This window comes from Diabrotica virgifera, chromosome 5 (genome assembly GCF_917563875.1).
Source record: "Diabrotica virgifera virgifera chromosome 5, PGI_DIABVI_V3a".
Lineage (NCBI taxonomy): Eukaryota > Metazoa > Arthropoda > Insecta > Coleoptera > Chrysomelidae > Diabrotica > Diabrotica virgifera.
In genome coordinates this window covers 23389356-23414042 of record NC_065447.1, presented here as the reverse complement: position 1 = coordinate 23414042, position 24687 = coordinate 23389356, and the positions used below count along the sequence as shown (strand labels likewise).

The 24687-nt window shown below is 31.2% G+C and overlaps 2 protein-coding genes across 16 annotated transcripts in view; both read right to left on the bottom strand.

Annotated features, from left to right (window-relative positions):
• The window catches only part of LOC126884956 (uncharacterized), a 110631-nt gene extending 97450 nt beyond the window's left edge, over positions 1-13181 (bottom strand). For 4 of the 12 annotated variants that reach the window (XM_050651325.1, XM_050651328.1, XM_050651329.1 and 1 more), the window contains exons 1-27: positions 12815-13180; positions 7099-7236; positions 6929-7042; positions 6832-6870; positions 6662-6772; positions 6501-6596; positions 6303-6440; positions 6100-6237; positions 5905-6042; positions 5710-5847; positions 5515-5652; positions 5320-5457; positions 5125-5262; positions 4931-5068; positions 4737-4874; positions 4542-4679; positions 4355-4483; positions 4219-4296; positions 3997-4134; positions 1396-1464; positions 1200-1343; positions 1079-1141; positions 952-1023; positions 825-896; positions 674-769; positions 548-619; positions 418-489 (exon numbers count right to left, since the gene is read on the bottom strand). In XM_050651325.1, the coding sequence (XP_050507282.1) occupies positions 418-489; positions 548-619; positions 674-769; positions 825-896; positions 952-1023; positions 1079-1141; positions 1200-1343; positions 1396-1464; positions 3997-4134; positions 4219-4296; positions 4355-4483; positions 4542-4679; positions 4737-4874; positions 4931-5068; positions 5125-5262; positions 5320-5457; positions 5515-5652; positions 5710-5847; positions 5905-6042; positions 6100-6237; positions 6303-6440; positions 6501-6596; positions 6662-6772; positions 6832-6837 (2598 nt within the window). In that variant the 5' untranslated portion in view covers positions 6838-6870; positions 6929-7042; positions 7099-7236; positions 12815-13180. Of the gene's footprint in view, positions 1-417; positions 490-547; positions 620-673; positions 770-824; positions 897-951; positions 1024-1078; positions 1142-1199; positions 1344-1395; positions 1465-3996; positions 4135-4218; positions 4297-4354; positions 4484-4541; positions 4680-4736; positions 4875-4930; positions 5069-5124; positions 5263-5319; positions 5458-5514; positions 5653-5709; positions 5848-5904; positions 6043-6099; positions 6238-6302; positions 6441-6500; positions 6597-6661; positions 6773-6831; positions 6871-6928; positions 7043-7098; positions 7237-12814 lie in introns of all 12 variants that reach the window. The other 8 variants (XM_050651324.1, XM_050651327.1, XM_050651326.1 and 5 more) reach the window with 6 other exon arrangements.
• Positions 13182-22530: 9349 nt separating this feature from the next.
• Positions 22531-24687, bottom strand: part of LOC114327866 (uncharacterized) — an 88663-nt gene continuing 86506 nt past the window's right edge. For 2 of the 4 annotated variants that reach the window (XM_050651321.1, XM_050651320.1), the window contains exons 55-56: positions 23170-23349; positions 22531-23106 (exon numbers count right to left, since the gene is read on the bottom strand). In XM_050651321.1, the coding sequence (XP_050507278.1) occupies positions 23023-23106; positions 23170-23349 (264 nt within the window). In that variant the 3' untranslated portion in view covers positions 22531-23022. The remainder of the gene's footprint in view (positions 23107-23169; positions 23350-24687) is intronic. The other 2 variants (XM_028276578.2, XM_050651319.1) reach the window with 1 other exon arrangement.

The window sequence follows — 24687 nt, the reverse complement described above, 5'->3', positions numbered from 1 at the left end:
TAGTTCTTTGCGATTGCAGAGTAACGATGAATAAACTCAACATTTGTTGGGACCATTCGAAGGGATGGAAGAGAAAAATGTTAAAAAACCAATACAGAAGTATAATCTGGTATAATACCAGAATACATCTCGAAGTTTTTACTTCTGTATTGGTTTTTTAAACTATGGTATACAGCCAACTATTGGGATTTTCCCATTGATTTTTTAGAAAAATTTTAATAAAGAATGAGTGAGTAAGTAAACTATAAAAAGATTGCAAAAGAGAAAAAATAATTCAAAATAGATTAGAAAATGTAAGGACTTTAAAGACTTAAGACCATTTATCACGCTATGGGCATATAGGGTTCGTATCAGCGTTTATTTATAACCTCGGCCAATTATTTATCCCAATGGCTCATTATTTAAACAGAAGTTTACCTGTAACTGTAGGGGATCCAATATATTTCCAAACAAGTTAAGTTTATCTTTCGTAGGAGCAGCAGTGACTTCCTAAAATGTAGTGATCTTTTAGGATATACGATACTTAGTATAATAGTAGAAGAATTACCTTTAAATTTAAGGGGTCAGGAATTTTTTCTATTACATCAGAAACAGTACTAGATAGATCTTCAAGTTTGTCCTAGAAGCTAACAGTTTAGTAATTGTAAATTTGGAGAAATATAGCAAAATGTACCTTTAACTTAAGCGGGTCCAAAATATTGCCCAAGAGATCACCTGTATTACGTGTATCATTTATAGAAAGTTTGTCATTTAGCTCTTTTGCTTTATTCTGCAAGTATAAGAAAACCCTATAGCTAAGTTATGACATGAATTTTGAGATTTACCTTTAAATTCAATGGATCTAATATATTCCCCAACAAGTTTGGTTTATCTTTAGTTGAATTATTTATTTTATCCTAAAATTTTGTATTTTAGAAAGTACTATAAGGGATTACTGGAAAAATAAATTACCTTTAAGTTTAAAGGGTCAGGAATGTTTTCGACTACACTACAAACTACCTCAGTTAGATCTTTAGCTGTGTCCTAGAAGAGAATGGTTTAGTAATTATGAAATTTGATAATTGCAGCAAAAGGGTACCTTCAAATTAAGGGGATCTAAAATATTGGCTAAGGGATCACGTGGAAGCTCTTGTTCTTTATCCTACAAGAAGAATGAGACGTACAGTCACGTTATAATAATTTCTGTGAAAGAAATCTACCTTTAGATGTAATGGATCCAATAGGTTTTCGAATAAATTCTGTTTATCTTTCACAGAATTACTACTTTTTTCCTTTAAATTTAGAGGATCAGTAATATTTTCTACGACATCAGAAACTCTTCCCGCTATGTCATTAGCTTTGTCCTAGAAGAAAATGTTTTAGTAATGAAAGAAACATGAGATACCCAAGGATTACCTTTAAATTTAAAGGGTCTAGCAAGTTGCCAAGAACATCAACTTTTTTATTGTCTACTGAATTTTTCCCCTAAAAAATAGTGCGAACCAAATTATTTTTAATTGATGGATTCGACCGTTACTTGATGGAAGTTCATTTTATCTAACAATAAAAAACTGAAAACGTTTGTTTTCTATACTTCCACAAAATTTATTATATCTAAGTGACTACAGCTGTTTCGGCGGAGTGCCTTTTTCAAGTAATATAGTTTACAATGTGTTTGCCTTTTTAATCTTCAACTGAAGAGGTTGAGGAGTGGGGAGCTGTTTGTCTCGAGTTGGTCATTCAGAATTATATCTGTATTTTTCAGTTTATTAATTTCCATAGATTCTAAAAAAGATAGCTTAAGGCCTTTATTTTGAATATGTAGAATTTTAAACTCTTCATTGAAAGAATGATTATGATCTAGAAGGTGAAGTGCGTATGTAGAAGTGTCTGTTTTTCTATTGTTGAATGCCCTTTTGTGTTCTGCTATCCGTTTGTCAAAAGTTCTGCCAGTTTGACCGATGTACGTTTTCGGACAGTCACCACAAGTTAGTTTGTACACACCACTCTGTAGTTGCTTTCTCTTTCGGCTTTTATTGTTCTTAATATATTTGCTTAAGTTGTTGTTAGTTCTGAAAGCTGGTGTTATTCCTTTCTTTTTTATGTATCTGGCTATTGTTGTTGTTATCTTGCCAGTATATGTGAGAGAGCAGAAGGTACTGGGTTCTTTCTGTGGTGGTGGATACACTAATTTCAGGGCTTTCTTATGGAGTTTTTGGTTTAAAATTTTGTTAACTGTTTGTAAACAACGGCTATAACGAACAAACAGTTAACAAAATTTTAAACCAAAAACTCCATAAGAAAGCCCTGAAATTAGTGTATCCACCACCACAGAAAGAACCCAGTACCTTCTGCTCTCTCACATATACTGGCAAGATAACAACAACAATAGCCAGATACATAAAAAAGAAAGGAATAACACCAGCTTTCAGAACTAACAACAACTTAAGCAAATATATTAAGAACAATAAAAGCCGAAAGAGAAAGCAACTACAGAGTGGTGTGTACAAACTAACTTGTGGTGACTGTCCGAAAACGTACATCGGTCAAACTGGCAGAACTTTTGACAAACGGATAGCAGAACACAAAAGGGCATTCAACAATAGAAAAACAGACACTTCTTGATACGCACTTCACCTTCTAGATCATAATCATTCTTTCAATGAAGAGTTTAAAATTCTACATATTCAAAATAAAGGCCTTAAGCTATCTTTTTTAGAATCTATGGAAATTAATAAACTGAAAAATACAGATATAATTCTGAATGACCAACTCGAGACAAACAGCTCCCCACTCCTCAACCTCTTCAGTTGAAGATTAAAAAGGCAAACACATTGTAAACTATATTACTTGAGAAAGGCACTCCGCCGAAACAGCTGTAGTCACTTAGATATAATAAATTTTGTGGAAGTATAGAAAACAAACGTTTTCAGTTTTTTATTGTTAGACAAATTATTTTTGTTGTTTTTTATAACCAATCAAAAAGTTCCTTTAGTTTCATTGGATCTGTAATGCGATCAACTATATTAGATACCTTCTCTAGACACTTTTTCCCTCAAAAATGGAAAACATAGCTTGGTACTATACATGAAAAGGGAGACAAGAAAAATAATTGTGAACATTGCCGAAGAATAACTGTAATCGGATCTAAGAATAGAATATATGAAATGGTTTTGAAGAATGGGATCGGGAAAGAATATTTAGATTCAGAAGCAGAAGATCATGCAGAATTTTGTATGCTCGATTCACTATTGAACACATTTTCTCTTTAGACCAAATAATAGGAAAAAATAACACGGAATCAATAAACTCATAGGTTCTTCGTAGTCCTAGGGAACTCCTACGAAAGGGTTCTACTGAAGAAGCTATGGCAATAAATTGAAAGTATGAATGTTAATATAGAATTAATAAAAGTCGTCAAAGTACTGAACAAACAAACAGTAACAAAAATAACAACAGAAATATAACATCAAAAGATTTGAAACAAGGATGTTGCTTGTCGCACCTTATCTAAAATATATATATCTAACGCGCATTAAACCCGTAAGGCATGGTCGCTGAAAGAAAAAGCATTGGCAATGCTGTGAGCAACGGAAATTAATTTTTGGAAAAGAGCGGGAGCACGATTTAGAAGGGAAATTATCAACAACGAACACATTAGAGAAATAATTGTTATCAAACGAACAGTCATAGATGACTTGTCAACAAAACAACTTAGCTGGTTTGGACATATACAACGAATGGGTAAACCAGGAATACCAAAAGTAAAAATAAAATTGCAACCAAAATGCAAGAGAAAACGATGTAGGCCAAGTGCAAGTTGAAGAGAAGGGATAGACAAAAAGGAAAAAACATAGAAGAGGTCCTATGGTACAACGAAACGAAGTGGCGATGGAAGTCGAAAAACTGCTGAGAACGTCAAACCGACATGTAATAGTATCTTTGGCTTGGTTCTAAAAAGATTAGTGTCTGCGGCAGGATATGAAAAAGTAATAAAAATATTAAGCAAGTAAGTACCTTCAGGTGCAAGGGATCCAGTAAATTGCCTAATAGGTTATTTGGAATATAATTTTCATCTGAAGCATTTTTCGGCATGGAATTTGCAATATTTTCTACTGTATCAGAAACTTTTTCAGTTAAATCTTTAACTTTGTCCTAAAAGTTTATCAATAAACATTAACTAGGTACGCTCTTAATTGGTATAAGGAAATTAAGTGGTAGTTACAGTCAAAGTAGTACCTTTAGCTTTAGAGGGTCTAACAAATTACCAAGAAGATCCGGTTGGTTTGATTTATCTAATACGTCTTTAGGTTTGCCCTAAAAACAGAAAATAAAAATTTTTGAACCCAGATAAGGCAAGAAATTATAGAGTTACCTTTAGATTCAATGGGTCTAGTATATTACCAAGAATATTCAACGGAGGTGGTTTATCTTCCGATGGCTTGGAGTCTGTAATATTTCCTATGATATTGGAAACGTTATCAGTGATCTCTTTGGTTTTTTCCTAGAATTTTAGTAAATATTTATGTGCCCACATCTTTAAGTTTTGAAATATATAGTACCTTTAAGTGTAGAGGATCTAATATATTATCTAAAAGTTTCACTGGATCAGGTTTTCCTTTAGGCGAAATGCTAGCTTTGTTGTTAGCAGTATTTTCTATTGTTTCAGAGACTTTATCAGCAATCTCTTTAGCTATGTCCTAGAATATTATTGCGTATTTAAGACTAATATTGTGTATCGTTTTTATAGGACATACCTTTAAATGTAGAGGATCTAATAAGTTATCCCGAAGATTGAGTGGATCAAGATTTTCTTTCGAAGAAGTTTTTTGTTTGGGGTCAGGAATATTTTTTACTGCATCGGAAGCAACAGCAGAAATCCCTTTGGTTTTATCCTATAACAGTTAGACACATATATAGGCGCAAACTTTTACCGTTTATGTGGCAGTACCTTTAAATGTAAAGGATCTAACAGATTATCCAGAAGATTAGCAGGAGCTGTTTTTTGTTCCGACGAACTTTTAAATTCGGGTTTAGCAAGAGTTTCTACTGTATCGGAAACCTTATTAGGGATGTCTTTGGCTTTGTCCTACAAGCATTTACACCATGATAATAGCAGAGTCAATCTCGTCTTTCTAAAATTACCTTTAAATGTAGAGGATCTAACAGATTACCCAGAAAATTGGCAGGGGTAGGTTTTTCTTCCATAGAACTTCTACTTTCGGTGTCTGCAATAGTATCTACTGCATCAGAAACCCTATCAGTGATGTCTTTGGCTTTATCCTAAAAGAACATTATACAATGATAACAGCAGACTTAATAACGTTTTTATAAATCTACCTTTAAATGCAAGGGATCTAACAGATTACCCAGCAGATTAGAAGGAGTAGGTTTTTCTTCAGAAGAACTTTTACTTTCGGGGTCTACAATAGTTTCTACTGCACTGGAAACCTCATCAGAGATGTCTTTGGGTTTATGCTACAAGAATATTACACAATGATTACAGCAGATTTAGTATCGTTTTTATAAATCTACCTTTAAATGCAAGGGATCTAAGAGATTACCAAGAATGTTAGCATGAGTAGTTTTTTCTTCCGAAGAACTTTTATTTTCGGGGTCTGCAATAGTTTCTACCCTATTGGAGACCTTATCAGTGATGTCTTTGTCTTTATCCTACAAGAATATTACACAATAGTAAGAGCAGAGTCAATGGCATCTTTACAAATCTACCTTTAAATGTAGAGGATCTAACAGATTGCCCAGAAGATTGGGAGGAGTGGGTTTTTCTTCCGAAGGACTTTTACTTTCGAGGTCTTCAATAGTTTCTACTGCATAGGAAACCTTATCAGTGATCTCTTTGGCTTTATCCTAGAATATGATTACACAATTATAACCTCATACTTAATATCGTTTTTATAATGCTACCTTTAAATGCAACGGATCCAACAGATTACCGAAAAGATTAGCAGGAGCAGGTTTTGCCTCTGAAGAACTTTTAGTTTCAGGATCTGCAATATTTTGTGCTGCATCAGAAACTTTATCAGCAATATCTTTAGCTTTATCCTACAATATTATTACACAATTACAACTACGTCCTTCAGACCGCTTTTATAACAGTACCTTTAAATGCAAGGGATCTAAAAGATTTCCCAAAAGATTAGCAGGAGCAGTTTTTTCCTCCGTAGAACTTTTAGTTTCGGGGTCTGCAATATTTTGTGCTGCATCAGAAACTTTATCAGTGATCTCTTTAGCCTTATCCTAAAATATTGTTTTATAATTAAAGACAAATACCTTGTACGGTATTTGGAGTGGTTAGTTCGTACCTTTAGATGTAATGGATCTAAAAGATTACCCAGTAGATTCAATGGAGCAGGTTTTTCTTCTGAAGTATTTTTAGTTTCGGGTTCTGCAATATTGTCTACGACATCGGAAACCTTATCAGTGATATCTTTGGCTTTGTCCTAGAATATTAATACACAACATTTATAACCGCATGCTTAGTATAGTTTTTATGACGCTACCTTTAAATGTAAGGGATCTAGCAGATTACCCAAAATATTAACAGGAGTAGGTTTTTCTTCCGAAGAACTTTCAGATTTAGGGTCTTTAGCCTTATCCTAAAATATTGTTTCATAATTAAAGACAAATACTTTGTACCGTTTTTCAGGTTGTTAGTTCGTACCTTTAAATGTAATGGATCTAATAGATTACTCAATAGATTCACTGGAGCAGGCTTTTCTTCCGAAGAACTTTTATTTTCTACTGCATCAGTCTCTGTATCAGTGGCTTCATCCTAGAATGCAATTCAAAGTCTGAAGATACTATCAAAAAAATCCATTTTTGAGATAGTACCTGCATAGTAGGGCGACTTGTTTGTTCTTTAGCTTTATCCTAAAAAGTTTTAATTAAGATATCATAACATTTGGGAAATATCTCAAATAATTAGTACCTTAAGATGCAATGGATCTAGAAGATTACCTAGAAGATTTACTGGTGCTGGTTTGTCATCAGTACCTTTTTCTACTGCATCAGAAGCTTTCTCAGATATATCTTTTCCTTTGTCCTAAAATGCGGAAGACAACTCTGAATTCAATAATAACGAGGCAATAAAAATATTACCTTAAGATGCAGTGGGTCAAAAATATTGCCCAAGAGATTTGGAGGTTTATCATCTTTGGTATCCTTTGCCTTGTCCTTCAAATGTAGGGGGTCGAAAAGATTAAACCCTGGAGGTTTGTGTTCTGTGGTGTCTTTATCCTGTGAAGTGTTCAATTTTTGTTACGTGCAACTAATACTGCAGACTATTGGTCTTTTAATGATAGAAAATATTTTAAATTAGTTTAAAGCCAAAAAGATATAAAAGTGCACATGACACCTATATTCAAAGAATGTTAAAAAAATTGCCATGGCGTTAATGTATGTGAAAATAATATGTCTTTATTTAAGTAGGTGCACAGTTTGAACGAAATAAAAAATATTAAACTTTTTAGTACCACAATAAAGAAAAACTGGCTATAATAGGTGGGTTATAATTGGACCGAGTTATGTAATAGCGGATTAAGCGCCAAAATGTAGTTTTGAGATAAATCGGTTTAAAGATTTTAAATTTGTTTTTGGTACTATTTCTAAAATATAGTACTGACATGTTTCATATTTAATATATTAATGCAAATGTAAATAGACTTTTACATGTGTTTAAAATTTTTTAAAAATAATTTATATTTTAAAAGTTCTTCGATCAAATGTCGCTTAACTCGTTAATGATTTTTTAAGATATGCATGAGTTAAGATCCGAATACCGGATTAAGAGACATATTTGGCGCTTAATCTGATGTTACCTGACAAAGGATGTCTTTTAATCCGATATCTTAAACGTTAGTAAATATGTTATGTTTTGTAATAAAGAATTAACCGACTATTCGTGGCGCTTGATTCGTTATTACACTTACAAAGATGCGGATTTTTGTTTATGACAATGGATTATGTATCATTATTGGCGTTTAGTTCGATATTACAAATCCTAGTGCGAGATTTTTTTTAATAAAATAAAAAATGTCGCTTAATACAGGCATTTAAAAACAGCTTTTTTTTTAATTTTTTTACAAAAAACATATTTTTATACATAGATTTGCACCCTAGCTGCAAGATGGCACTAATATCTCGATTTTGGACTTTTGGCGGTTAATCCGTTATTACATAACGCGGTCCAATTAGAGTCCGGATTTCTAAGCATAATGCTTATGGTAAATAATACAAGCAGGACTATTTTCTTTATAAATATGAACGAAATATGCAAAAATAAGTCAATTTGACACCACTTTTTTATGCTTTTTTGCTTTTTTTTTAATTTTTATGCCTTTTTGAATTTTTGTGCTTATTTGGTGCTTTTTTATATAATATTACTATTTTTGCATTTGTGAACAGCAGAAATTTAATTTTGATCTATGCAGTGCAATTGTGGACTGTGATCTCCCATTAAATAAATTGAAAAATGAAAGTTTTAAATAATTTTTGGAAAAGTACTATCAAAGATATGTGCCGGATAAAAGTGCTCTGCGAAAAATATGTTAAATGCGTTTATAAGGAAACCTGAAACAAAGTAAAAACACTAGTTGGGAACAATTATGCCTGGTTTGGTGTGGACGACACTACGGATATTTGTGGAAGGTACGTCGCTAATGTAATCATAGGCGTACTTCACGAAGAAATCTTGACGAAGTGTTATTTAGTGTGCTCAAAAGAACTAGAAGAAGAAAATAACAATGCAGTTCCAAGATTCGTAAATGAAGCTTTAACAAATTTTTATCTTCTCGAGGCTGTGCCCACCAACAAAACAGCATCAAATCTTAAAGTGTTTTATCCAAATCAAATTCACTGTACGTGTCTAGCACATGGCCTGAATCGCGTTGTTGAGACTAAACGGCTGCAATTTCCACTTGTTAATGAGTTGATTAAAAACAGAAAAAAATTTCATTAAAGATCCTTTAAGGGTGCAATTTTTTAGATACAGATTCCCTAACACTTCATTACTACCGGAACCAGTGTTAACTCTGTGGGGTACATAGTTAGATGCAGCTTTATACTACACCGAATATTTCGAAAATTTTAAAAGCTTCGTATTGGAACTTAAAGATACTGCTAGTAAATCGATAAAAGATTGTCAGGATGTTTTAGTTGAAACAGAATTACAAAACAATCTTGCTCAAAATGTCATTAGTTGAGGCGATCCAAAAAATAAGCAGTTTTGAAAAAAAGATGGAAGGTATCCCTGAAAAAATTGCTCAGATAGTATTAACAAAAGTCAAAGATGTATTAACAAAAAACGAAGGATTTCAAAAGATGAAGAAAATAATTTAAATTTTAAATGGAGGACACGTTGAAGATATAAATATTGATCCGGCAGTAGTGGCAAAGTATAAAGTATGCATTGATAACAAGTGTGGACTTTGAAATAAGCTTTTCGGTATAAAAAAAAGTTTTGAGTGACAGGCGCCGAAACTTTACGATGATATATTTGAAATGATAATAAATAAGCAAAATTATTGGCTAATACTCGTAAAGTGAATGTGAATTTAGTTGGAAATATATAAAATGATGAAGGGTCATCCTTCCATACATTTTTGTGCAATATTTTTAATTTTTATATTTGTACTCGATTATCTAACATCATTTTATTTGAAATGATATATACCAAAAATGATATATTTTCCTTCATCTAAAGCGCGTGGATAAAAATTTGGTTAAAACATTTTTGTCTCAGTTACTATTTTTTTGTTTATTTTATTTTATTTTTAAATATATAATAGTTACTTACTAGTTCTTAAGCTAAGCCTAGAGATAATTATATATATTTAAAAAAAATGGTTTGTCAAAATTTTTATGCTTATTTTCATGCTTTTTCTGTATAATAAAATGCTTTTTTTCATAAAATCGTTATGCTTTTTAAGCGCTCTTTTGCATTTCTTTATGCTTTTAAATCCGAACTCTAGTTATAATAGATCTTTTAACTGATCGATTAAAATAATTAGAACTGTAGTAAAGATGAAGAACTTTACATTCCTTACCATTTAAAGTTGTAAAGAGTCAGACTGCGTCAAAGTTTATTGATCTCTTACTATTCCGTATTTATTGAAAAATTAAATGAAAAATAAGTAGACTTGGGATTTGAGACTTTTATGAAAATCTGAACGAAGAAACTAACACCTAAACTTTTTCTATCAGCCCAAAGAAAAAGTAGGCTTCAGAGCAGGATATGACATAAATAACCATTGGCACACCAAATAGATAGTACCTTACTGGAAAATGTATCGAGTACAACATACCACTATAGACACGAAGAAGAAGAAGATAGCATACTTTTAAACCTCTTAACGACTTTTATTTAGTGATACCAACGTTAAAATATTACCATAAAAGACCAATATTCCGCCACTATTTATCTATAATTATTAAATATTTATTTTATTTATTTACATAAAGTACCTCGACAACTATGGCCATGGCATTATAAAATTTCCTGTTTTTTTTTTAGTTCTAGTTTTTTAATATACGGTAATTAATATAGGATGGTTAATCAAAAGTAGCTTGTTTTATTGTATACTGGGCAGTTTTAATTATCAGTGAACAGGAAGACGTTTTTTAAGGAACTAAAATGAAGTATCTCGGATAGGCAAAGTTCTTTGCTTAATTGCTTTAAAACTTATGAATCTTTATTACATTTCAATTAATGATTGGAGTTTATAGGTCATATCTTGGAAATGTTTCACTCTGATGGAACGGAACAAAGCAAATCAGGAAGAAACAATTACAGGGCAAGCCTATAAACCCCGAAAATAATTCACCATTTTGAAATAGTAGTTTGATGTTAAGTATACCATTTAAATAATTAGGGAGTGCAATTAGAACGAAAACATGCATTGTTTCGGAAAAATTCAAACAAGCTTATATTTTTCTAAAACTTTTTTTGTTAGTTTATATACATGTTAAAGTAAAAAGCTCTGCTCGCAGATTTGGCCGCTAATTGTTTATTAATTGTTTAAACAATAACAATTGAGTTGTATAAATAATTTTAAAAATATCGTTGAATTCATCATTTTACTTTGATCAAATATGTTTCTACTTTGTTTTTGATTATGCTGAATCCGAATATGGCATTACAATTTAGAAATTCTTATACATAAGCTCTTATAGAGTATGTCTGGGTAGCTAGGAACCACACGCAAAATTCTTTTATTATCAATTTTACGAAAAAAAGTTATTGTTCATAAAATGCTCTGAATAGTCAAAAATTTAAAACTCAACCGTCATATATCAAATTTTATCAATTTTATACGAGTTATGTCAAAAATATAAATTTCGTTAAAGAGTAAAGTACCTTCATATTCCAGAATATCAAAAAATGCTATTATGAAAAGTTGTTAGAAATAAAAAACTATGTTTTAATATACAATTACATCATTCTAATCGAAAAAAAAAAATTCAATTTTTTCTCAAACTACGGATACCCACGGATACCTATCATCATTTTATTACAATTATGATAACAACTTTATTATCAATTTTGCGAAAAAAAGTTATTCTTCATAAAATGCTTTACCTGGTCTAAAATCTTAGATACATTTAACAGATATTAAACTTTTGCAATTTAATACGAGGTATGTAAAAAAATATGAATTTTACTTTAGGAGTTGTGCCTTTATTATTCACAATATTTTAATTAGAAGGATGTAATTGAACACTGAAACATATTTTTTAATTCCAAATAACTTTTCTTAATAACAATTTCCATATTGTGAAATATAAAGGTACTTTACTCTTGAGTGAAATTCATATTTTTTGACATACCTCGTATAAAATTAATAAAATTTGACATTTGATGGTAGCATCTTAGATTAAATACGATTCAGAGTATTTTATAAAGAATAACTTTTTTTCGTAAAATTGATAATAAAAAAGTTACCAATAGGTTTCAAGTTATGCAGACATACTGTATAGGAGCTAAAAAAATTTTTTTTTGTTGAACATTTATTATTGTTGAAGCTTATTATTAAATGTATTTTAGTAAGTTTTGTAGAAAAAAGTTTGGATCACTTTGTAAGAAAACTTGTATTAGTTACACATTTTTAAATCAATTTGAAACCAAATTAATGTAAGTCTCATTTTCCGCCCGCACCATACTTATGCCCATACATTTTATTTATTTTTATTACAACCATAAGATAGCTAAATTATTCTTCTTTTATAATCAATTTATAAAATTTCATTTGATCCATTATTTAAAGAATTACATTAAAATAACTCAACCGTGCACTTCGCCGTACGCTAGTTTACAGTGCGCCAATGTTTGTGAGAAGAGTGACTTTAGAGTTTTAAATAAAAAATTATAGAAGCTACAGATTTAATTTTAGAAAAATCTTTATAGAAGATTTTTTTGTAAAATTTTCTGAATTTTTCAACGGCCAAGTCAGTTTTTTTCTACAGTTTATATTTTCGGAGTTATTTAAAAAAACATCTAATTTCGCAGTTCATTTGTTTAGTAAAAAATGAAGCACCCACTTCTCGAGTAGAAATTTTTGATATGTTGTTTATTAAACATTTCTTAATGAAATTACAAAAAGTTCTATCTTGTTTGATTTTTTCCAAAGTGAAAATCTATATGCACTCCCCTAAATGGTTTTAATATGAATGGATGTTTTAAAACGTCCTTATGTATTTTAAAAATATTTGGAAAAAAAATAATTATAATGTTGGTTTTTCTATAACTATTATCTTGCAAGGTACTTATTACGAAAAAACTTGTAAACGTGCAATTTATAAAGCTTAACATCCCACTTACCAGGAAACTTCTAAGAAATGGGTCCTTTTCCAATTTTCTTTCTTTCAAGCTATCTACATTGGTCTCTCGCAACGTAAAAAAATATTCTCATCTTCGTTCACGTCCAATAAATTTTCATGGCATACTTATTGTGGTACATTGGTAGAAGATTTTCAGCCTTTCACTGGACATTAAAACCCACAGCAAAATGCAATGTTTTGGATTAATGCCAAATGGAACAAAAAAGGGTAAACATCAACACACGTGTTTCTGCGCCGTAACCAAGGTAGCGACATTATTGGTGTTTTTCCATACATTCTATTAATTATAGTCCAGTCGGGTTAGACGAATAACAGGCCTAACCTTGCATTAGGAGCTGCCCCAAATTTTATTTTTCTAATCTTTAGGGGGCTCAATAGTAGTGTAACTTTAAAATCGCAACTGAATTCCGCCGTAGCGATAGCTTTTCGACAAAAAGTATAACAACCAAAATTGTTGAAAATGCGATTTTCTATCATTTCTATTGTTACAATTTTCTCTTGTCGTCGATATTTTCCGAGTTATGGCGGAAAATATTGACAGTTAGAACATAATTATTGAATTATCCCGTTTATTATTAGTTTTACGACAAAAATGTTCCTATACAAAAATAGAGAGAATTAAATTCTAAACAATTTTGATCTCTTTCATTTTTTTGATACAGTTATTACTTAAGGTAGTACGTATGCGGTAATGGCGCGAGCGTAAGACCTGATTGATTTTGTAGCAATTGTTTTTGTTCAATATCTACGCCATTTTCAAATAAAATTGTTCCAAATATGATTTTGTACAATTTTTTTAAACAATTTTTTTCATGCGGTTAATATTTTCCGAGTTAAGTGGGAAAATATTAAAAAGTGGGTGGGGGAGCATAATTACTGAATTGAATCTTGTTTCCGAGCTGCCCCAAATTTTATAATTCTATCCTTTAGGGGAGATCAATAGTAGTAGTGTAAATTTAAAATCTTCACTGAATTCCGAGGTTGCATTAGAGGCCATATTGATTTTAAAGGAGATTTGTTGCTTAATTTCTCCGCAATTTTCAACTTTTCCACAAAAAAGGTATAAACTAAAATTGTTGGAAACGCAATTTCCTACAACTTCTTTTCCACAATTTTTTTGTCCGATAAATATTCTCCGTGTTTAGAGGGAAAATAGTGAAAAATATAATTAAGAATTATATTTTATACAATTTTTGAAACTTCTAATGAAAGCCGACCAAACTAAGTACATAAAAGACATATATAATAACTTATATGCATTAAATTCACTTTACTTTATTAACTCGCGTGTTTTATTGGTTGAATTTGACTGTCGATAATTAAGTTTCATGTCAGCTAACATATTTTAATATTTCAACAATTTTTTTTTAATTTTGGACCTTGTTGGGGGGAATTTCCCCATCCCCTCTCGTACACCCGCCACTGGTTCTCTCGAAAAATTGTAGTAAATCGTAATTGCAAACTGCCTTACTTGCCTTACACTTTTTGTCAAAAAGTTGAAAATGGCGGAGATGTTGAGCAAAAGCAATTGCTATAAAATCAATCAGGTCTTACGCTCGCACCTTTACCGCACTACGTACGGTAGTACTACGTACTACCTTAAATATTGATTTTATCAAAAAATTACCAAATTTGCCAAAAAATTATCAAAGAGATCAAAAATGTACAAAATTTACTTCTCTTCATTTTTGTATACGTTCAAATTTGTTGTAAAACTAATAATAAACGAGATAATTCAATAAATCAGTAATTATGATCCAACTGTTACTATTTTTCCCCCATAACTTGGAAAATATTGACATTAGAGAAAATCTAATAGCTATAGAAAATCGCATTTTCAACAATTTCAGTTTCTACACTTTTTGTCTAAAAGTTGAAAATGGTGGAGATATTGAGCAAAAACGGTTCTCGTTTAAAATCAAGATGGCTGCTAACGCAACGGCAGAATTCAGTCGAGATTCTAAATTTACACTACTATTGAGCCCCCATAAAGATTATAAAGATAAAATTTGGGGAAGCTCGTAATGCAAGGTCAAATGCTATCCCGACTTGGCTATTATGGCAATATAAATTTCAACTGTAAACATCCTGAAGGCAATAGATACATTTTTTATAGTTTGGTCAGTAAAGTAAAGACTTTGCATTATTACTTCAAGTTTGGTACTTCGTATAAAATGGTTTTAGTGATATTTTAAATGTGACGATTACCTGTCAATTTATTAAAAATTAAATAACTTTGTTGTTTCTGTAGAAGTAATTTCAACTAACAGTTAGAAAGAAGACATAATTAGACAGTTTAACAATTAACAAAGGTTGTATCAGAATAATTATTGTGTACTTTTTTCACAAAATCGATTATTTTGAGAATTGCTTACTGCTAAATCATGCAATAGATTTTCGATCTGTCACTCTTGCTTACTACAAAAAATGTGAAACTTTATGAAAATTATATTTAATGCATGGGAGTAAATACTGCTAGATGGCTCTGCGCAAAACTTTTAGAGTACACCTCGTAGAAATACAATCTGCCATGTATGTTACGACCCAGTGCTTTAGTTGCTGGGCAAACCTTAAATTAAAACCAATACCAAAAGTTTTAAATTTAGTGTCAACTTTTTACATTTTGATGGTTGTCTGCCGTTAATAACAGCTTTATATTTTTCCCTTTATAATTTAAATGCCTTTAGAACTAACAAGGTAATTATGTTTCCAGATGACAATTACGTTAACTTTAATTTTCGTGTCCTCTATCGTTTTAGATTATGATGAAAAGGTTGTTGCGAGCTGCCAAAAAGAAAAAGTTTGTTAATGTATCATTATACTCAAAGTTTTTGTAGCCCTTTAATGCTTAAAAGAGGTTAAAGCTTTTCGTTATTTAAATTTAGTAAAGATAATTGGAGTCAGATCTGAGCAAAACGATATTGTCTTGAATAGTACTGCAATACTTACTCAAATGTGGTAAATATAGATTAAAATCGTTGAAAATGTGGACATATTGAAGAGCTTATAAAATTATTTGTAGTTATGTAAGTATTCTTTTTCTCATGATCATCTTTCAGTGCGTCACAGTTTTTCGATTTCTTTCTAACGCATTAAATTGTATGTGACAGAAAAAAAGGCACGTCGGTGATTACATTTCGTCGGTGACATTTATAACATTTATTCTAGTTATTTTAGTTGTCGATAGATGGCGCCATAATAAAAAAAAATATTTTTTTTAATTAGACAATAATATTACAAATATAATCTGTATAATTTATAAGACTATACAAATCAAAGAAAATACCATTTTATAAATGTAACAAACACATTTGATTTGTTTTTATTCCAACTTGAAAATAAAATGTGAAAACTGTCAGATTTAACTAAAGTGTCATGTTAGAATAAATGTCATAAATGTGTATTATCACGGACTTACCCTTTTTCCTATCATTTTTTACGCACTGAAAAATGCTCATGGAAAGGACAATAGCATCTCTGTACATCCATAGATAGTGGTAATATTATGTAAAAGCTGTGTTCTTTCGAGTACAATTTCTTGATTGCTTTGTGTGATCATAATATGCGTACCGCATCATCACACCAAATTTTATTCGAAGAAATATCGGTGCTCAGTATAATAATTTTCTTCTTCTTCTGTCGTCTTCTAACGGAGGTTGGTGATCACTTCTTTAAAAGCTTCTCTATCTTTTACAATGTGAAATATCTGTTCAAACCTGAGGTTATTCCAATTTTTGATATTCCTCAGCCAAGATTTCCTCTTTCTTCCCAACACTTTTTTCCCTCTACTTTTCAATTGTTCAAGTGTTCATCAACTTTCTGCCATGTCCAACTACGTTGAATCACAAATAAAATCATTTGTCTCTAAAGACAATGTTAAATCTAGAAAATAAACAACATTCTCCTAGTTCCATGAGCGTTAACCATCATTGAATATTATTTTGTCTGCCATATTTGCCATCATGACTTTAGTAGAATGTTTGGGGGAGGGTTTCATTCTGGTGACACCGATGTTCTTTTCCCCCCGGACTGCATTTCTCTTTGATCTTTGCAGGTATTATTCAATGCAAAAGTTCATATTTTATGTTTCTAGTTGTTTCATAATATTGTTGAAATACTCCAGTTACCACTTTTCATTATATTCACCATCTTTTGAACCGACTTATTTTTCTTTATTTCTCCATTTCAATTTTCAATCTCTTTCCACGACATTTAACTATGTTTCTTTTTCGTGAGTCTTCGTTTCTGATCTTGTACTTTATTATTACTCGTATCACTGTTAGTTTTAAGTCAGTTTATTTATAAATACAGTGTTCCCGCACTGTAATATTTCCGAAGAACAAAAAATATAAGCTCTAAAGTTTAGAAAAATTACTAATTGTAATTATGTTGCGATCTATTCTGATGAATTATTAATTGTATAAACATTTTATCTCAAATAAAAAAGCTACCTAGTGTTAAAATCTAAGGATATCAAGAAGGCCCCATTGAGTTTTGGGAAATAAAGATGATTTTTTAAAAACGTCTGTAACAACTCTTTAAAAGATCTTAAAACTTCTTTTGAGGCAAGTTTTACGACCTAAGTGCCAAGCTTTAGCACCTCATAGCACATAACAGCATTGGGGTGTATTTCCGACGAAACAGACGGAAAGACGGGTTCATGTTTAATTCAAACATTCCAGTTCGGAAACATCCTTTAGCTCTACACTGCGAAATAATTTGTCGAGGGTAGATATTCACTTATCATTGTATCGTTTAGACTTTGCAAAATTGTTGAGTATGTATAATATTTAAAAGATAATAATATAAAAAAATGTAATCAATATTATATTGCTAACAAGGTAGCCTTTAGCTATTTTGTTAGCACTCTGGGTGGGAAATAATTTTCAAAACCGTAAATAGTCCATTAAAATGTTACATTTAGGGTTGCATTTCTTAGAGGAGTCAAATTTATTTCTTTTAATGTGTAGGGGGATGAGTAGAAGCTTAAGTTCAATTTTTGGGGTCGCCACCCTTTTCCCCCGGCCGCCATCTTGGAAAAAGGGGTGCATAGGGCTTTCGCGCTGTATCTCCTAAACTAGAAACCATACAGAAAATTTAGTTGCACATAAAATGTAGCAGATTTTCTACAATTTTATATCTATTACTTTTTATCTTCAAGACACCAACAAAAAAGTTATAAGCAAAATAAGAGAAAATTTTGTAAGGAGTTTCCTTTTTGAGGTTATACCTTTTTTTCCGTTCATTTTACAATAAAATAACATCATTGTGATTTTATAAAGGATTTTTCACCGAACAATCTCCACTATACAATTGTTTAATTTTATTTATTTATCTAGGTTTTACAGCCCTCCAAATTTGACCAGATTCTCGAATTCTCATAGGAATACAATAAAAACAAAACCTTGGGCTTACTTTTCTATCTATATATTTATTTATTATAATATTCACATTTCTATGCTATTTTTAAGCTATTTTTAACCCTTTTCCCGGCCACCTATGAGGTAGAGTCTGGGGCGCGATTTTTGTGTGGTATCTCCAATAGGCCTAATCCACGGACAAGTTCTAGACAAAATAATATTATTTATTATTATAAATATGTCGAAAAAGATCTATTATAGTAGTTATTATTTTTTAGATGGTCCAGGCTGCGAGCCAAGACCTGAATAAGTATCCGAGGTGAATTTTTGTGGTATAATGAGAGATAGAGTTGGCGTCATTGTCGTTCATATATCAATTAATTTTCTTCAATCATTAATGTTGATATGTCCACGATGTTGCTGCAACTTTCACCACCCCAATCGAGGCACTGAGGCACACTGCTGAACATTTGAGGCCTGCTTTTCGGCAACCACATGCACTTCCAGTTTCCATTGCATCTGCTAAAGATGAATTTCATAAGCTCGGGGGTACTTTTTCTTTTGAAACGTTTATTCAGCAATCTGTTAGTTATAAAAATTCTAACAATAAGCGTCTTTGGGGTTTGAAATAAAAAAAAATTGACGTTAGAGAGGTCAGTCCAATGACTGGACCTCTAGTATGGAACAAACATGACATTCTGATAATATGCTACATACAAACATACATTTTACATTTACAAACAATACATATAGCTAAAATATAAACACAATTACGGTGAGGTATAAAACTTGTTTATAAATAAGGTCCAGTGGATTTTTACGTTTTAGTCTGTGAGTTTGTTGACTATTATCAAGCAAGTTTATTGCCAGGGCATTTGGATGGCTTTCTAGGCATTTTATGTACCGAACACTGCACTGAACTATCACTTCACTGATCGTAGGTACTTCTAGATCACAATAAATGTATTTGTTTGACACGAACCATGGGGCGTCTGTTATCGAGCGTAACACTTTGGATTGTAATCTTTCCATTATGGATATGTTGGATTTTGCTGCTGTACCCCATAGCTGGATCCCATAGGTCCAGACCGGTTTGAGTATTGTATTTTATACCAACAGTTTGTTACGTATAGACAACTTCGATGTTCTGCCCAGTATCCAATAATGGTTACGAAATTTTAAATTTAACTGTTGACGCTTTTTCCATATATGTGTTCTCCATGTCAAAGTTTTGTCCAGGTGCATACCAAGGTATTTAACGCTTTCGGCTTTTGGAATTGCTTTGTTATTTATTTCTATATTAGGCGATATTTTACGACATTTTGTAAATATGATATGTTGTGATTTTGATTCATTGATCTTTATTCGCCATTTCTTTGTCCACTTTTCAATGTTCCTAATATGCCTTTGAAGAGATTCGGTAGCTGTTGCGGGATTTTCATCTGTGACTAACATAGCTGTGTCATCTGCGAATGTTGTGTCTCGGGGGTACTGGAGGCTTGGAAATTTTGATTGGTATCCAAAATTTTCCATGCTTTTTCCAGCCCCAATTTTTTGGCTCACAATGTTTACCGAGCCATGACCGAATCTGGTGATACACTCGGAGTCTGTGGAAACGGACTGCATCTTGTGCTGGAGGAAGTGAGAATTAAATACATTTTTTGTCACTGTTTTAGCGAAACGTTTGTGTCTCAGGATTTCCAGAGAATCGTCTTTATTTCCGCCATATATAGAGACGAGAAAACGTTCGCCGACAACAGTGAGTAAAGATGGCTCAACTTTCAAACTGACAAATAATTTTCCCTAGAGGTTTCTTACAAATAAAATAACCACTACTCATGGTGCGCTCTTACAAAAGAAAAACAGAATGCTTATCTAATCACAAAAATATACATTTTACCCACAGGACTCTCAATAGTATTATCTATAAAACTCAAAATACTTTTTACAATTTTTAATACGACTGCACGTGGCCAAATAGGTAGCACAACTGTAAGAATAAGTTAAGTAGAGGTGGACCGCCTGCTGTGTCACCTAGGATAAATAATAAAAGTAATAGCAGGCAGATATTTAGTCCGGTACGGAAGAAAAATGACGTAACTGCAAATTTAGTCAATTCCTGTTTATTGCGCAATTAACTTCTGAAATACTATGTAAAGATGATACAAAAAGACCGAACTGTAAAAATGTGCTGAGCCCCTCTAGAGTAGTTGCATCGTTACTGAAATACGCGCTATGTTAGACCTTATTCGAGATGAATAATGACGCAATGAAAATGGGGCAATTGAATTAAGAAAATGAAATTCGAACCAATATCGATGAAAATAAAAGCCATCGTTGTCAAAAAACAAACGCCATACCGATGCTCCTGGACGATTACTCTTTATTTAATCCCTATTTTAAATATTTAAAAATATTTTTTCTCTTCTGAAGAATTTTGCATTTTGGGGTTGCGTCATTCTTCTTCTGGACCGGCGAATTTGTCCTCAAACAACTTATTGGGCCTTTGTTATATATGCTTAGGGTTCTAAGTTTTATAGTGGGGAGAAAGGTAAAAAATAGATTAATAATAGCATAGGAATGTTAAAATCATGATAAATTGTATGAATAAACAAATATTACGATAGAAAAGTAACGCCCGGTTTCCGAAAGGATGATCATCTCAAAAATTATGTAATCGACGATTAACAATAGATTAAATGCGTCAGAAACGTCAACCAAACTAGTTTTAACAATAGTCGATCACCTGACAAAAGATTAATCGTTAGTTAACAGCCGATCATGAGTGTTTTGAGTCTACGAAAGGTCGATTAACCAGTTTCGCTTGTCAAACGGCGGTAAAAATGGACTGTTACCTAATCTGCGACTATCCGTCGATTAACGAGCTGTTAAGAGTTTTTTTAGTTTTTTAATTACTGTAATTAACAAATACCGGGAAAAAATTGTCAAATAACACATATATAAATGATATAAATCATATTATTCAATAAAAATAAGATTTTTTTATGGAAGAAATAATTTAAAATATTTATTTAACTTGCAGAACATGGATATCTCGGACATTTTTTATATTTTATTATATAATTTATATTTTTTTCTTTTAAAAATGTAAGATAACAAGGATGCTAGACTCATAGAGCTATTTTTTGAGAGGCCAGAGCTCTAAAAAGCAGAACATAATGATTATAGCGATGTAAATAAGAGGGAAAACGTGTGAGAAATTATAGCAGCTAACTTTGAAGACAATAAAACAGCCGGTAAATAAATTAAAAATAAATATAAAAAGTAAATATATAGACCAAAAATGAAAATACGATTATAAAATATTATAGATCATAAATAAACTGTTTTATATCTCCAACTCCCGTCACATAACCTAGCCTCATTTTTAAAATGCTCTCGTTCAATTCTTGCTCCAAACAAAAGTGACAGTACGTAAGAGAGAATGCACCTTTAGAATCTAAAGATACAAGTTTGGATTTAGAGGTTAATATAATTGAAATTTTGAAGGATAACAGCCAATTGTGACAGTATCGCTACCAAATCGTATGTCAGATCATCGATTACATGATCTATGATCATGCAATTTTACAATAATTGGCGTTTGAGAAACCCATCACAGGTTAACAGTTGATCAAATCTGACAGCCGATTAGATGATCGGAGATTTGAATAACGTTTCGGAAACCGGCTGTAAGTCTAACGTTAGTAACGTTTTGTTTTTATTGTATCCCTATGAGTATTCGAGAATCTGGTCAAGTTTGGAGCGCTGTAAAAGCCAGAAAACTAAATAGAATTAAACACCTTTATAGTGGAAATTGTTCACTGAAAAACCCTTTACAAAATTTCTATGTTATTTTATTGTAAAACGAACTGAAAAAAAAGTTATAACCTCCAAAAGTTAAAATAGTATAACAAGTTTCCAAAAGGAAACTTGTTGAAAAAATGTTACTTATTTATGTTTATATCTTTTTTGTTCGTCACTTGACGATAAAAAGTAATAAAAAGAAAATTGTAGAAAATTTAATTTGCTACATTTCATGTTTTATTAAATTTTACGTAGGGTTGGTAGTTTACGAGATATAGCGCGAAGCCACTTTGCACCCCTTTTCAAAGATGGCGGCCGGGGGACAAGGGTGGCGACCCCAAAAACTTTAAACATAAGCTTCTACTGATCCGCCCTACACATTAAAAAGATAAAATTAACTCTTTTAACAAATGCAAGGTATGGCCTAAAAAATGTAACATTTTAAGGGACTAAAAAGATAAATTTTATTGTATAGGTTATGCTAAAGAAAAATCATAGGATATGTCAACGAACGTATATCAATAATGACAAGCTCGTACCAAAATAAATAAAAATATATCTAAAAAGATGAAAGACAACCGAAGATACGTATTTCCTTTTTATTGACTTTTATTAATGCGCTACAACAAAATAAAAGGTCAGAGACAGGTATTTACAGTTGCCTACCATCTTTTTGTTTTCATCTATTTTTGTGCGAGCTATAATTAGAGTTATACTTTATTTCATAATATTTGCTGGTGTTATTCACTTGGTTATTATAAATATTTCATAAAGTCGGTACTAATAACACATTTTTGGTATAGACGAGTACATAGAGCTAAAAATTATTATTTCATTCGTATTCTTGAAACAAATTGTGTAGGCGTACAATTTTTTTGTTAATTTGTATGTATTATAAGTTCTTTTAGTTATTTAGTATACATATAGAGAACTTGCAGGCATTTGATATATTTGGTAAAAATACAATATCAGATCCATATAAAATTAATAACAATTATTAATACTAAAATATTTACACAATTTAGTCATATCTTTTAGTTAGATGGGTTACCTCTAGTCCGGCTAAAATTTTATTTGATATTTCTGTTGACTTAGCTGACGTGTTCTACAATAAATAAGAAAAAAATACCCATGAATCATAGTTTAGCAATAGTTTTGAACAATTTACCTCCAATTTTGCTATTATTTCATTAGATTTTTTTGTTGCTTCTGATAGATTATCTACCATTTGAGTAGATTTTTCTAATACTCTTATCAGGTCAGGCATTACTTTTTGTATGTCTGTTAATACTTTGTTGCAGTTTTCTGTTGCATTTGTAATGGTCTCTACCATTTCCTGGGACGTCCTCTAAATATAAATTAATAAATCGGATAAAATCATCGTGCAAATCGTAAAGAATGCTTTAAAAAGTTACTTTTATAACCTAATACACAAGAACCTTGGTAATACTTTAAGTTCCATATTAGGTTTTTAGAAGTAGAAGACAAAATTCCATAAATAAACATATACAGGGTGGTTCATCTTATTCGCCTCGGTGTCTGTACGGAAAACCACTTGATATTAAAAAAAAAAAATTCTTCACAGAAATATACAGGGCATTCATACTACAATCTAAAAATAATGTGAATTATACAGGGTATTCCAAAAAAGAGAGGTATATCAAAGTTATATTTTTTCTTATGAAATGCCGTATATCTGATGACATAATTGAATTGACCTTAAAAAATAAGCTATCCTTTTATAAGGGCTTCCTATACCTAAATACAGGGTGTTTTGATTTATTTCGATTTTTATAAAAATGTAAGGTTTTAGAAAAAAATAAATATCTACGAACCTAAGAATCAGTATCAAATTCTTTCTTGGATCTTAATAATAGACTATTTAGCATACTTAAACAGATGCTTACTGCAACAAAATTTCTCACAGGGTGGTGAAAATATGAGATTGTTCTATTAACAAATTCAAGCTGTATTATGTTATTTATTTTAAATGGAACACCCTGCATCTTACTAGTCTATCACGTAGAAAATTTACTTAGCTTTCAATTCTTATTAGGGTTTCCTATACCTGTCTTCCTGCATTTTTTAAATATTTAAAGATTTCCTAATTTGTAGGCTTTAAAAATTAGAATTAAGTACCTATGTTGTGGTTATGTACAACACATCACCAACACCGGCAATATACTTATACAAGATACTGTCATTAATAAAATTTTCATTGTTATCATGTAATCACACAGAGTGTTGTATTATTTTAATTGATTTTAGCCTACATGTGACATTGAATATATTTATATTAAACTGCATACCCTATATTAGATACCGTATTCTGAAAGATATGTAAATTATATTTCATTCCGTATAAGTATTTTCCATATCTTAATCCAACAGTTATTAAGTAAATTTAAGAACACCACTTTTGCTTGAATCTTTGAATCGCAATTACAAACAATTAAATGCAATGGCTATTTTGACGAAAACGAGCCTATTGTACAAAAATATGTAAAAATGTGTATTTACAGGATAACATGGGAATTTATATTTACAGATAACATGTGTATTGAGAATGTTTACATGGAATTGAAGAGATTTTAAATATCTTCCATTATAAAGAATAGAATATCGAGTATGTCATTTAAAATAAGAACACTCTTTGTGATTAAATGATAAAAATGTGAATTTTATT